Below are 15433 nucleotides of genomic sequence, written 5' to 3'. Positions count from 1 at the left end.
AGAAATCTGACTCCTCCCCTTTACGTTTAGAAGTGTAAGATTTTCAAGATATGATGATGGTGGTTCAGATATTAAATACGTATATTTTGATAATATGAAATGTCTCAATTGCAAATATTTAAAAAAGTGTTTTTTAGGAATATGGTATGTCTGACACAATTGATCAAATATAATAAGATTACTATTCATATAAAGGTCCTCTATTTTCTGCACACCTTTGTCTGCCCAGATTCTGAAACTACCATCTGCTCTTCCTGCCCTGAAGTATGTATGGCCCCATATTGGGGAGAAGCGAGAGATGGGAGAAGTATCTTTAATATGCTGATGTGCATTATACCAGATGTCAATAGTATTTTTGAGGAAAGGGTTCTCGGTTGTTCTTTTCAGGTTTCTTGGGTTTGCAGAGTATAGGTAGAGCTTTAATGGGAGGTTTACTACTGCTGCCTGTTCAATATTCACCCAGGCTGGAAGGGCCTCCATTGAGAAACAAAACATTGCAGAACGTAACTGAGCAGACCAATGATACCATTTCAGGTTCGGGTGCCGTAGCCCTCCCCTTTCATAAGGTATAGCAACCTAAGTCTCAGTCTAGACAACTTATTATTCCAAATGAATTTACTAAAAATACTATTAGGTTTATCAAAAAAAGATTTTGGTAGTGGGAGAGGAAGTGTTTGAAAAAGGTATAGAAATTTTGGTAATATATTCATTTTCATCATGTTTATACGGCCAATCATTGATATGGGCATTGTTACCCATCGATCCAACCTCTCCTTCACTTCACCCACTAGTGGGTCATAGTTTGTTGGGACGATCGTTTTAATTTCAGGGGCTTTTTTGACACCAGGGCAGGTAAATCCTTCCTTTGCATTTTCAATGGGGTTTTTATGACTGGTTTCAGTCTTTCTTCTTTGTTCAAAAATAGTATTGATGATTTTGAGTTGTTAATGTTATAACCAGAGAACAGCCCAAACAATTCAAGCTGTCACATTAAGTTTGGAATACTGATGGATAAATTTGTTAAAAAATAAGAATCGTGTTGTCAGCATACAAGGATATTCTGTGTTCCTGTTCTCCTAGCTGGATGCCTGACAGGCCTGTCTGCATTCTTGTTGCCATAGCCAGGGGTTCTATGGCCAGTATAAACAACATCGGTGACAAAGGGCATCCCTGGCGAGTAGATCACTCCAAGATGACTGTTTTAGAAACTATACTATTTGTTAAGACACTGGCTATTGGGTTTGTATGTAAAATCTGAATCCATTTAAGGAAGTTCTTTCCAAATCCAAATCTAGGCAATGCTTTAAATATATATGGCCATTCTATTCAATTGAAGGCCTGCCGAGCATCCACTGATAAATACTGCTGTATCCTTAGCGTCAAATTTTTCATGAATTATGCTAAAAACTCTTCTAATATTATGGAATCCTTGGCGTTTTTGCACAAAACCATTCTGATCATTATGAACTATATGTGGGATATAAGGATCCAATGTTCTTGCCAAGGCCTTACAAAGAATTTTTGTGTCCGATCCAATTAGACTTAGCGGTCTAAAGGAGGAATATTCTCTAGGAGGTTTGCTTGGCTTCAAGATCAGCGTTATCATTGCCAGCTTTAAAGAGGGTGGGAGAGTTATGCATTATGTATCTTAATATTTAGTGCTATAATATGCCACTGGATCTTGAAATCAGAATAGCTAAACCATGGAAGGAGGACATTTAGCATGTAGTCTATATGAGATATGTGACCGCTCAGCTAGACCTCTCCCCCTTTCTTTGTAACCCTGCCTGTTCTTACTTATTACTGAATGCTCCCTAATGAGTTGATGCATTTGAATCCACCTCCCAAGATTTTCCTGGCAGTGCTTACTTTCAGTCACTTCTGCCAATCTATGGTCCCTGCGCCAATATGGAAGATTTCCCTCTATCTGTATCCTTCATGATATGAAAATAATCATACTTCTCATTTTGCCTTTCCAAAGCTCACTCTCTCAAAATGCCCCTGGGCTTGCTGTGTTAAAGTTTTTAAACAAATGATGAAAGGTCTGTTGCTGTTTTTAACAACACTGCCATCTGCTGGATTTTAAATTGATTTTTATTTAAAGAAACCATGTTTAGTTACTACTTGGTTTCTTATGGGACATCATTGATGAATTCTACTAAATGTAGCTGTGAGGATTTTAAGGGCACTTTAATTAGTGAAACCACTGACTCATGCCTATTTTGCAATGTTAATCCACCCATTGTGTCTCATTGACATTATGTTTCTTAAGTTGTGGTGGGATCAGCCTGCCATCTTTTCTAAGACTGAGCTAATTTATTTTGTAAAACGCAAACATGAGGAAATCTGCGGATGCTGGAATTTCAAGCAGCACACATAAAAAGTGCTGGTGAACGCAGCAGGCCAGGCAGCATCTATAGGAAGAGGTACATTTGACGTTTCGGGCTGAGACCCTTCGTCAGGACTTTTTATGTGTGTTGCTAATTTATTTTGTGTTGCTTCACTGAATAGCAATGGCACTGGCAAATAGACCTTTCAGTGTTAGCCCAGGAAACTCCCGATTTGGATATATTTTAACAATTATCTGGAATACATTCTGACATCTCATTTCTTTACCTGAAATCCTCCTTTCCCCTCCCCTCAGCACTATGCTGCCATTATTATCGGATTCCTGGGAAACTGCTTCCAATCTAATTTAAATGAAGTCCTACCCTAAATGAACATCTTAATCTTTCAACAGTACTGATATTCCATTAATCAGCATGCCTACTTTCCACTCCACAGTTTCTGGTTCATATTTAATTTTATAATCTGTTTGTGTGTGACTTTTGTCATCATTTTAACATTACTACTTGTGTTGTTTTTATTGTAACTTTTATTCCTTTACTGGAACTTCATTATGGTTCTCTCTATAGTTTTGGTTCCTACATGGAACCACAAAAAACTCCCTCCTGCAAAGAGAAACCAAACACTGAATCACATTTTAGTAGGGTAGCATTTATCCCATTGCCTATAAATTATCCAACAATTTTAAAATAGTCCTATTAAATCATTACATTGTTATCAAACCTGTTTGCTTATATTTCACTAATGTTAATAAATTGTATTTTTCTGTCGTACTTACTAATGTGCAGCTTTCTGGATTTGATGATGGATGCCCAGAAACCTGCTGTATTTCATTTCAAGATGATGACTTGGCATTATGGCGTGCAAAAAGAAAAGGAAGCGACACGCCAGTTCCCATGGAGGAGGATAAGCTCTTGGATATGGATATGTTAATGTCTGAATTCTCTGACACACTTTTTTCAACTTTGTCTTCGCATCACGCAGTGGCGTGGCCCAACCCAAGAGAGATTGGTTAGTGGCATTTCCTGAAACATCTAGTTTTAAACTTTTCCTGAAGAATTTATTAAAATTGTTGACACATCTACTTAACCACCATTGTTGACAAGGCATTTGGATTATTGTGTGCAGTTCCGAGCGTCTAGCTTCAGGAAGTCTGTCATTAAGCTGAAAAGTTCCATTGTGACTGGATTGGAGGGTTGAGTTATAAGGAGTTGGACTTTTTCCCTGGATGTAGGAGACTGATCATGAGGGGCATAGAGGGGTTAGATAGTCTCAGTGAATTTCCCAAGGTAAGGGAGTCTAAAACTAGAGGACATGGGTTTAAGGTGGAGGGGAAAGATTTAAAATTGACCTGAGGAGCAAGATTTCACTTGGTGGGTGGTGTTTTATGGAACCAGTGTAAATGATAGAACCAGATACAATTACCTTTTTAAAGGACCTAGAGTTAAAATTGAATACAAAACAACAGAAGTAATAATGTTGAGATGACTACTACAGTCACATGGATACATGTAACATGGACAGATACATGATAGAAAAAATATAGAGCAGGGGCTCCCAATTTGTCGTCCATGGACCCCTTGGTTAATGGTATTGGTTCATGGCATAAAAAGGGTCTTGAACCCCTGGTTTAGAGGCATATGAGCAAATTGTTTCAATGTTACCTAACTCTATTATGACTAATTATGTGGTTTATTTGTGATCTTTGGGTATATTTTTGTTTTAAATTAATGAAAATTGTCTAGTTCTTTGCTTTTTCCATAATTAAAGTTTCATTCAGGGAAATGGACAGCTATTGTAATGCCAATGTAATAAACCACCTGCTTCAGAATATTCTACATGTTTCACGTGATTGTGAATGGGTTTGGGAACATGTGCCTCCTTTGTGCACATTTGGAGAGTATAAGCACAAGTTAGTGAAACAGCAAGATCAGGTTCCCTCTTGGTGCTTGCCAGCAATGCCAGGAGGTGGACAGTAAGCTAATTACAGGCTTCTTGTATCCATTGTCTTGGGGTAGTGTGGGGAGTGCAAGCTGAGCTCATTGACTTCATTAACTTTGCCTCCAACTTTCACCCTGCCCTCAAGTTTACCTGGTCCATTTCCGACACCTCCCTCCCCTTTCTAGATCTTTCTGTCTGTATCTCTGGAGACAGCTTATCTACTGATGTCTACTATAAGCCTGCTGACTCTCACAGTTATCTGGACTATTCCTCTTCTCACCCTGTCTCTTGCAAAAATGCCATCCCCTTCTCGCAATTCCTCCGTCTCCGCCGCATCTGCTCTCAGGATGAGGCTTTTCATTCCAGGATGAGGGAGATGTCCTCCTTTTTTAAAGAAAGGGGCTTCCCTTCCTCCGCCATCAACCCTGCTCTCAAACGCATCTCCCCCATTTCACGCACATCTGTTCTCACTCCATCCTCCCGCCACCCCACTAGGAATAGGGTTCCCCTGGTCCTCACCTAACACCCCACCAGCCTCCGGGTCCAACATATAATTCTCTGTAACTTCCTCCACCTCCAATGGGATCCCATCACTAAGCACATCTTTCCCTCCCCCCTTCTCTGCTTTCTGCAGGGATCGCTCCCTACGCAGCTCCCTTGTCCATTCGTTCCCCTCCATCTCTCCCCACTGATCTCCCTCCTGGCACTTATCCTTTTAAGCGGAACAAGTGCTACACATGCCCTTACACTTCCTCCCTTACCACCATTCAGGGCCCCAGACAGTCCTTCCAGGTGAGGCGACACTTCACCTGTGAGTCGGCTGGGGTGATATACTGCGTCCGGTGCTCCTGATGTGGCCTTCTATATATTGGCAAGACTCGACGCAGACTGGGAGATCATTTTGCTGAACGCCTATGCTTTGTCCGCTAGAAAAAATAGGATCTCCCAGTGGCCACACATATTAATTCCACGTCCCATTTCCATTCTGATATGTCTATCCACGGCCTCCTCTACTGTAAAGATGAAGCCACACTCAGGTTGGAGGAACAACACTTTATATTCCATCTGGGTAACCTCCAACCTGATGGCATGAACATTGACTTCTCTAACTTCCACTAATGCCCCACCTACCGCTTGTACCCCATCCGTTATTTATTTATATACACACATTCTTTCTTTCTCTCTCCTTTTTCTCCCTCTGTCCCTCTGACTATACCCCTTGCCCCTCTTCTGGGTTCTCCCCCCCCCCCCCCTTTCCTTCTCCCTGGGCCTCCTGTCCCATGATCCTCTCATATCCCTTTTGCCAATCACCTGTCGAGCTCTTGGCTCCATCCCTCCCCCTCCTGTCTTCTCCTATCATTTTGGATCTCCCCCTCCCCCTCCCACTTTCAAATCTCTTACTAGCTCTTCCTTCAGTTAGTCCTGACAAAGAGTCTCAGCCCGAAATGTCGACTGTACGTCTTCCTAGAGATGCTGCCTGGCCTGCTGCGTTCACCAGCAACTTTGATGTGTGTTGTTAGTAAATAAGGTTATCATCTTCCAGCCTTAACATCTCATAAGATGTCACAACATTGAATTTTGAAGGGATCTTATATATCCTTTATATGAAATAAATAAATTATCATTCTTGGGATCTTCTCAACAAGATTATAAAAATATTGGGAAAGCAAGTTTTTCATGTAAGATATTCAGCTGGAAAATGACGAAACCCAAGGTTGAGTGCAGAAATTGAACAGTACTTGCATGTTAGTCAACTCGCGACAGTCTACTGAACATTTCTCATGAGGAACCAGTGCTGAGAAACTTGCCAATGCATGAATTCCAAGTCATCGTGTGTTATAAGATGCACCTTACATGAAGAAAGGCTTGAGGAAGGGAACCTGGTTGGCCAGAGCCAAGAATTACATGGGTAGGAGTCTCTACTGTAAGTGTGGAACAGGGGAGGGGTTGGTTGCTTTGAGCAGTGGTGAGGTTGGGATGAGGTGGGTTGCAGTGGATGATGATTGGCGGGTGGGATTGGCAAAGGAAAAAGAAAGAACAGGGTAGGTTAAGGATGCTTACCTGATTTGGGAACTAGCACTTGACTAGAAACTGATCAGTCAAGTCCCAGTGTTAAACAATGATGAAGCGAGTGTGCTGGGCACTGTGGTGGTCTGCAAACGGTGATGAGCCATTTGGTCATCAGTGAAGATTATAGATCTGTGCCTTGATGTCATTGGATGCCTCACTTTTTGAGTGTCGAAGTTCTTCATATGTTAGCATGTCAACCAAATAGAATATTTGAGGGGAAAAGTATCAGAGACTTTACAATCCATGCAGTCATACTTGAGAGAAATTGTCACTCAAAAATGTGATATCACAAAGTTCAAATTCTGGGGACTATGATTTAACTATTGTATTTTGAAACACTCCCTTTGCTTCAACAGCACACGCAGGGAATGCAGATATGATTCAGCCTGGATTGATCCCTCTTCAGCCCAATCTAGATTTTATGGACACATTTGAACCTTTCCAAGGTAAGATTACTACAAGTACTTTAATATTTTTTTAAATGGCGACTTATGTGCAATATTAAGCAAGTGAGAATTTGTTACACAAAAATAGCATATTTGATCAAATTGTGTCATGATTAAAATGTGTCACAAGAATGCAGTATCTCATCATTTTTTATGTTTTGATCCTCATTCACACTCTTGCATAATAATTTCCATATACATAGCATCTATAATGTAACTTTTTTTCAAGGTACTTAATGGGAATGTTATCAAACAGTTAAAAAAAAAATAACTTGCTAGACTTTTATGTACGGTTGCAAGAAAAAGTTTGTGAACACTTTGCAATTACTGGGTTTTCTGTATTAATAATATGTGGTCTGACGTTCATCTAAGTCACAATAATAGTCAAACTCAATGTACATAAGCTAATAACACACTAACAATTGTACTTCTTCTCATCAATACTGAATACACCATTTAAAGAATTACAGTCTAGGTTTAAAAAAAAAAGTATGTGAACCTCTGTGGTAAAGCCTTCTACAAAAGCTATTTGGAGTCAGGTGTTCCAGTCAATGAGATGAGATTGCAGATGTGGTTTGTAGAGGTGCTCTGCCCTATAAAAAAAGACACACAAAGTCAGGTTACTGACAGAGCCTGCTCTTAAGAAAGATCTGTTTATGTGTACCATGCCTTTGACTTTCAGAGGACCTTAGAAGAATAACTGTAGAGATGCATGAAGCTGGAAAGGTTGCAAAAGCATTTCTAATAAACTGAGTGCTCATCAGTCCACAGTAAGAGAAATTGTCTACAAATGGAGGAAGTTCAGTACTGTTGCCATTCTCCTTAGGAGTGGACGTCCCACAAAGATCATACGAAGAGTAGAACGTGCAATGCTGGAGGAGGTGAAAAAGAACCCAAGGGTAACAGCAAAAGACTTGCAGAGATCTCTAGAACTTGCTGAAGTCTCTGTTCGTGTGTCCACTATCAAAACAAAACACTGAACAAGAGTGGTGTTTGTGAAGGGACACCCCGGGGGAAACCACTTCTCTCCAAAAAAAACATTGCTTTACATCTCAACTTTGCAAAAGACCACCTGGATGTTCCACAACACTTCTGGGACTATGTTTTGTAGACAGATGAGATGAAGGTTGAACTTTTTGGCAGAAATGCTCACCACTATGTTTGGAGGAAAAAGGGCACTGCACACCAACATCAAAACTTCATCCCATGGCGGAAGGAGCATCATGGTTTGGGGCTGCTTTGCTGCCTCGGGGCTTGAACAACTTGCAATCGAGAGAACAATGAATTCAAAATTGTATCAGGACATTTTACAGGAAAATGTCAGGGTAGAGGTTCATCACCTGAAACTAAATAGAAGTTGGATGATGCTACGAGACAGTAATCTGAAACACGAAAGTAAATCAATAACAGAATGTTTTAAAAAGAAGAAAATGTGTTTTGGAATGGCCAAGTCAGTGTCCAGACCTTAACACTATTGAGATGCTGTGACATGACCTGAAGAGGGCTGTTCATGCAAGGTATTCTAGAAATATTGATGAACCAAAAGAGTTTTGTATGGAGGAATGGTCTGAAATTGTTCTCACCGTTGTGCAAGACTGATCAGCAGCTACAGGAAATGTTTGGTGGAGGATATTGCTGCTAAAGGAGGTCCTACCAGTTGTTAAAAACAAGGATTCACATACTTTTTCCATCTTGGACTATGCATGATTAAAAATTGTGTTCAATAAAGAAACGAAAAGTACAATTGTTTGTGTGTTATTAGTTTAGGCAGATTATGTTTATTATTGTGACTTGGATGAAGATCGGACCACATTTTATGAGTAGTTAATGCTGAAAACCAGGTAATTGAAAAGGGTACACGAATTTTTTCTTGCAACTGTATATTAACTTTTGTGCAAAATTGTGCATTGATATCCTTACTTGTCTTTCTATTCCAGAATTTAAAGGTGCGACCATATAGTTGTACCAAGCCAGTGTTTCTTCCATTTTTGGATTTGTGTTAGCTTTTAGCAATGTATTTCATGTGAAAATGTGGCTCTGTAAGATGCCCTTTTCTCTTTCCTTTTTTCTTCCCTTCTCAATGCAGATATGTCTAGAAATTAGTTTGCATAACAATGTTAAAAACAATGCCACATAGTAAAAAAAAATAGACTTAATTAAATGGAGCCTTAATGTACCTATTTCTAGGCAGTTAACACCCGGCACAAAATACAACCCCAATCTTTTTGAAGATATTTTCATCATTGCTAGAAACATATTTTCGATAAAACGTTTTCCAAAAAACGTCAACAATAGTATAGTTCCAGAAGTCATGATTTTCAAGTTCTTCAGGAGAAACTAGTTATTATTTATTCATTATCAAGTACTGATTCCATACACAAACTAATCTTTGTGTGAAAGATTTACCCCTTAGATCCCATTTATACCTCCCCCCTCTCATAAATCTATGCATCTAGCTTTAGACACCCCTACCACGGGAAACACATACCCTATCTGTGCCTCTTACAATTTTATATACCACCCCAACATCACTTTTCAGTCTCCTTTGCTCCAGGAAAAGCAGATCTAGCCAATCCAATCTCTCCTGATAACCCGTGTCTCCAATCCAGGCAACATTCTGTTGAATCTTATCCCTGCAAGTGGAAGTGCTACATCTGCCCATTCACCTCCTCGCTCACCTCCATTCAAGGTCTCAAACAGTCCTTCCAGGTGAGGCAACACTTTACCTGCGATTCTTTTTGCGTCCTCCTCTATATTGGTGAGACCCAACGTAGATTGGGGGACCACTGTCAATCCACAAAAGGCATGATTTCCTGGTGGCCAACCATTTTAATTCCAATTCCCATTCCCATTTTGATCTGTCGGTCCTTGGCCTGCTCTGCTGCCACAATGAGGCCACTCTCAGATTGGAGGAGCAACACTTCATACTCCATCTGGGTAGCCTCCAACTTGATGCCATGAATATCGATTTCTCTGACTTCTTGTAATTTTTCCTTTCCCCTTCCCTCTTCTTCCATTCTCCACTCTAGTTCTTCTCTAACCTCTTCTCTTCTCCTCACCTGCCTATCACCTTCACCTTCACTTCATTCACACTCCTTTCTCATGAGATTCCTCTTATTTCTCCACCTATCACCTCCCACATTCTCACTTCATTCCGCCTCCCTCCCTACCTGGCTTCACCTATCGCCTTCTAGCTTGTACTCTTCCCTCTCCTCCCATGTTCTTATTCTGCCTTCTTTTCCAATCCCGATGAAGTGTCTCAACCCAAAATGTCGACTATTTTCATTTCCATAGGTGCTCCTTGACCTTGACCTGTTCCTCCAGCATTTTGGTTGTGTTATTATGTTAAATTTTCCTGCACCCTCTTTAGCTTAACCACGTCCTTCCTATAGTGTGGTGGCCAAAAGTGCACACAGTACTCCAAATGCAGCCTAGCCAATGTCAAGAGTACAACATGGTTTGGATCAACTGAGAGAGTGGCAAGTGGAATTTAATGCAGGCAAGTGTGAAGTGACACATTTTGATACATCAGGTCAGGACATATGCAGTGAGTGACAACACTCTAGGGAGTGTCGTTGAACAGTGTTCAGTATAACTGCAACATGACTTGCTCAGTTGTCTTAGCTGATACATTGGTCTATCTGTGTTTCCGTTGTCAGGGAACAATGTACTTACCCCAAGGTCTCTATTCAGTTCCACTTGCCACCCTCCCAGTTGATCTATATCCCGGTTTGATTGTTATCCAACCATACATACATGAATGCAGCCAAATGAAGCAGTGTTACTCCTTGACCAAGGTGCAAAATAGTTATACACAGCACAAGACACATAATACATATAACAGTAAATACAGTCACAAAAAATATATCTTGTATCTTTGACAACTTTCTTTTCTGTCCACTCAATTTCCACATCATCTGCAAAATTACTAATCATGGCACCTTCATTCTCATTCAAATCATTAATAAACTACAATCATAGAAAAAACAGACCTAGCCAATCCAATCCCTCCTGATAACTCAGGCCCTCCCTTCCAGACCACATCACCATGAGTATTTTCTGCACCCTCCCCAATGTGAAAAATCACCCTCCACTACCTCTTTCTGTCAAACCTGTTTTGTAGCAAATTTGCTAACTCACCCTGGATTCCATTTGTTCTTCTAGGCCTGCCTTGCATGCGTGTGTCACCCTGCTTTAGTCAATCATTTTAGCTGCCTGTTCAAAAATCATCTCGATCAAATTTGTGAGATGCATTTAGTGGTAGGAAAGCTATTGGAAAAGATTCTGAGAACAGGATGTATTTGCATTAGGAAAGGCAAGGACTGATTAAGAACAACGTAGATGGGTGCATGGGAAATTGCATTTCACAAACGTGATTGAGATGTTTTTTGAACAGGCAGCTAAGATGACATGTAGCTGACATGTGCCGCCTTATTTCCTGTCTAGACCTTTAATTTCGCTTGTCAACCAAGGTTTGCTTGCCTTGCCCCTCACTCTTAACAGGAATATGCTGGCCATGAACTCTTCCTGTCTCACTTTTGAAAGCCTTCAATTGCCAGAGTTTCCTTTACCGGTCAACAGTCTCGCCCAATCAACTGCGGGTTCCTGTCTGATACCCTTGAAATTAGCTTTTCTCTGTACCTAGAGGTTTTAACTGGAGGACCAGTCCTGTCATTTTATATAACTATCTTGAATCTTAAAATTCTGATCACTGGCCCCAAAACGCTCCCCCCATAGAAACATCAACCACTTGCCCAGCCTCATTCAGCAAGAGGAGATTGAGCGTAGTGCTTTTTCTATTAGGGCTATCTACATACTGCTTCAAAAGACTTTACTGCACGCTTTCAGCACATTCTGCCCTATCTAATCCCTTAGCATGAAGGCAGTCCCAGTCAATATTAAGGAAGTTAAAATCTCCTATTACTATAACCCTGTTATTTCTACACCTATCTGTCATTTCCTGTAAATCCTGCTGACAGTTGGAGGATTCTGAAGTGTAATCCCTTACGAGTGATCACCCCTTTTCTTATATCTAAGTTGTACTCGTAGGACGTTACTGGATGTATCCCCAGCGATATCCTTTCTAACTACTCCCACGATAGTCTCCATCACAATCAACTTCTTAAAAGTGGATCACTGCATCCAGTCAAGTTTACTAATTACTACTATATAGGAAGTCCCCTGAGCTTCAGAATGAACAAGAAAATGACTTAATCTACTTTTCTACTTCGTCCTGACGAAGGGAATTGACCTAAAATGTCAACTGTACTTCTTCCTATAGATGCTGCCTGGCCTGCTGCATTCCACCAGCATTTTGTGTGTGTTGCTTGAATTTCCAGCATCTGCAGATTTTCTCGTGTTTGCGTTGATCTACTTTTGCTTCAGCTCAGTGAAACTGGCAGAGCAGGCACATGTTTACCACCATTGCAGCCTTCCCTGAATGCAGGCATTGGTAGACTGGATTAATATAGCATTACTCCTGATAATACAGCCCTGGAGGGTCTATTTGGGATATCTTTCTTGCAATACTACATTGAGTGCACGTGAGTGCATGTGCACTGATGTTGCATATACATAATTAGGAGCTGACACCTGTGCACTGTTGTAATAAAAACAGCATATTGTTATACTTGAAATACATTTTAAAACTTGCAGTAGAATATTTTTGCTCTTTGTGAAACATCAGGGTGCAAGATATTGAAATCTTAGAGTCAGAAAAATCTAATGAGGTAGTTTCTAGACCATTGTCTCCAGTTTATTAAGACTTCAGAGTTGCAGTTTTTTACTTGGCCTGGTTGAAGCATTGTACAACTATTATGTATCGACACATTGCTTCTAAATTGTATGGAAAAAGTTTCAGAGCTAAATTTTTTTCAAGTTTCTGTCATTGTAGGAAATGATCAATATTAAAAATGTACTGTTTAATTTTAGATTTGTTTCCAACAACCCGATTTCCGTCTTTGGCTGGCAGCCTCTTCTCATCTCCTGTTCCTCCTGCCCCTTCTGTTGCTCCCCTAGGTGGCAGTAGCTCACCATCACAGGTATGATTTTAGTTTAGACCCTGTGGAAGCTTTATATAAAATTTCTTTTGCTTTTTCATGGTCCTCTTTTGCATACACCTGCAGACGACCAGAACAGCTACAATAGCAATAGTAATACAGCAGTATGTAAATCAGTAGTGCAGTTAAGCTGCATTTTCATTATAATGGTTTATGCTATTCGAATGCAAAATGGAATTGTATTATAGATGATAAATTTCCAACTTCTAATGTTACCCAAACTGTTGAAAGTTGCAGCTTGGTTTACTACCTCTTCATACTCAAGTGGGTCAACGGTTTTCACAACTAGACTGCATTCATTAACTAAAATATGCAAACTTTACACCCTCTTGTGACTGATGAAATCACAATAAGACGATGTCATAGGATGTCCATTGCACCTTAATCATTTGGAATAGCTGAAGGTATTGCAAGAAATATTAAAACTTATCATTTAGGTATTATACAGGTAAATCTTATCATTCTGGATGGACTTGTAGCAAAGTAGTACATAGATTGGGTTGAGCAAATATACAGTGGCATGCAAAAGTTTGGGCATCCCTGGTCAAAATTTCTGTTACTGTGAATAGCTAAGCGAGTAAAAGATGAACGGATTTCCAAAAGGCATAAAGTTAAAGATGACACATTTCTTTAATATCTTAAGCAAGAAAATTTTTTTTATTTCCATCTTTTACAGTTCCAAAATAACAAAAAAGGAAAAGGGCCCGGAACAAAAGTTTGGGCACCCTGTGTGGCAGTACTTAGTAACACCCCCTTTGGCAAGTATCACAGCTTGTAAATGCTTTTTGTAGCCTTTCAATTCTTGTTCGGGGGATTTTCACCCATTCTTCCTTGCAAAAGGCTTCTAGTTCTGTGAGATTCTTGGGCCGTCTTGCATGCACTGCTCTTCTGAGGTCTATCCACAGATTCTCGATGATGTTTAGGTCAGGGGACTGTGAGGGCCATGGCAAAACCTTCAGCTTGTGCCTCTTGAGGTAGTCCATTGTGGATTTTGAGGTGTGTTTAGGATCATTATCCTGCTGTAGAAGCCATCCTCTTCTCAGCTTCAGCTTTTTTACAGACAGTGTGATGTTTGCTTCCAGAATTTGCTGGTATTTAATTGAGTTCATTCTTCCCTCTACCAGTAAATGTTCCCTGTGCCACTGGCTGCAACACAAACCCAAAGCATGATCGATCCAACCCCGTGCTTAACAGTTGGAGAGGGGTTCTTTTCATGAAATTCTGCACCCTTTTTTCTCCAAACATACCTTTGCTCATTGCGGACAAAAAGTTCTATTTTAACTTCATCACTTCACAGGACTTGTTTCCAAAATGCATCAGGGTTGCTTAGATGTTCCTTTGAACCTTTTGAATAGAACTTTTTGGCTGCAATGAGCAAAGGTATGTTTGGAGAAAAAGCGGTGCAGAATTTCATGAAAAGAATACCTCTCCAGCTGTTAAGCACATGGATGGATCGATCATGCTTTGGGCTTGTTGCAGGATAATGAACCTAAACACACCTCAAAATCCACAGTGGACTACCTCAAGAGGCTCAAGCTGAAGGTTTTGCCATGGCCCTCACAGTCCCCTGACCTAAACATCATCAAGAATCTGTGCATAGACCTCAAAAGAGCAGTGCATGCAAGATGGCCCAAGAATCTCACAGAAGTAGAAGCCTTTTGCAAGGAAGAATGGGTGAAAATCCCCCGAACAAGAATTGAAAGGCTACAAAAAGCGTTTACAAGCTGTGATACTTGCCAAAGGGGGTGTTACTAAGTACTGCCACGCAGGGTGCCCAAACTTTTGCTTAGGGTCCTTTTCCTTTTTTGTTATTTTGAAACTGTAAAAGATGGAAATAAAAAAGGTTTTTTTGCTTAAGATATTAAAGAAATGTGTCATCTTTAACTTTATGCCTTTTGGAAATCTGTTCATCTTTTACTTGCTTAGCTATTCACAGTAACAGAAATTTTGACCAGGGGTGCCCAAACTTTTGCATGCAACTGTGATATTGAGGCTTCTCTGGGTACTTGTTTATAGCAGTACCAATAGCTTGCAGTGTTGGCATATTAAGTAAGATGTTCAAGAATCTCGTTGCTTACAGGTGAGCTGTAATATAGCATTTGGACTGCACTCTCTTTTATTCATAAAGCTGCAATTCATTACCAAATGATCAATCTCCTAATCATCATTTTTTGTATCAAAGCAAACTTTCTGGGAAATCTGTTTTCTTTTGGGTGTTAGGTTTAGAAGGAACATTACAAAGTCATGGCCTAGAAAGGCAACTGCAAGATGCCAGGAGAAATGACATGGTGAAGTTGAGAATCATATTAACATTTTTATGGAAGTTTATGTACATCTCTGGGTCATTAACCTCTGGACTAGTCATTAACTTTTTGGGGAAGTTTTTTTTGCTGCTTTACGCTATCATTAGCGTGCATCCCAGTCCATCACAGGTAAAGCCCTCCCAACCATTGAGCACATCTTCAAGGAGCTCTGTCACAGGAAAAGCAGAATCCATCATCAAGGACCCCCAGCATCCAGGCCATGCTCTCTTGTCATTGTTGCCAACAGCAAGGAGGTGTAAGAGCCTCA

At 40.3% G+C, this 15433-nt stretch overlaps 1 protein-coding gene across 1 annotated transcript in view; it reads left to right on the top strand.

Moving 5' to 3' along the window:
- Positions 1–15433, top strand: part of mlxip (MLX interacting protein) — a 97098-nt gene that overhangs the window by 35967 nt on the left and 45698 nt on the right. Inside the window, exons 6-8 of the mRNA XM_072247953.1 lie at positions 3135–3357; positions 6714–6803; positions 12735–12844. Coding sequence (XP_072104054.1) covers positions 3135–3357; positions 6714–6803; positions 12735–12844 — 423 coding nt within the window. The remainder of the gene's footprint in view (positions 1–3134; positions 3358–6713; positions 6804–12734; positions 12845–15433) is intronic.

Source organism: Mobula birostris, chromosome 31 (genome assembly GCF_030028105.1).
Source record: "Mobula birostris isolate sMobBir1 chromosome 31, sMobBir1.hap1, whole genome shotgun sequence".
Classification (NCBI taxonomy): Eukaryota; Metazoa; Chordata; class Chondrichthyes; order Myliobatiformes; family Myliobatidae; genus Mobula; species Mobula birostris.
The sequence above is the reverse complement of the archived record's forward strand: the minus strand, read 5'-3'. Positions and strand labels throughout refer to the sequence as shown.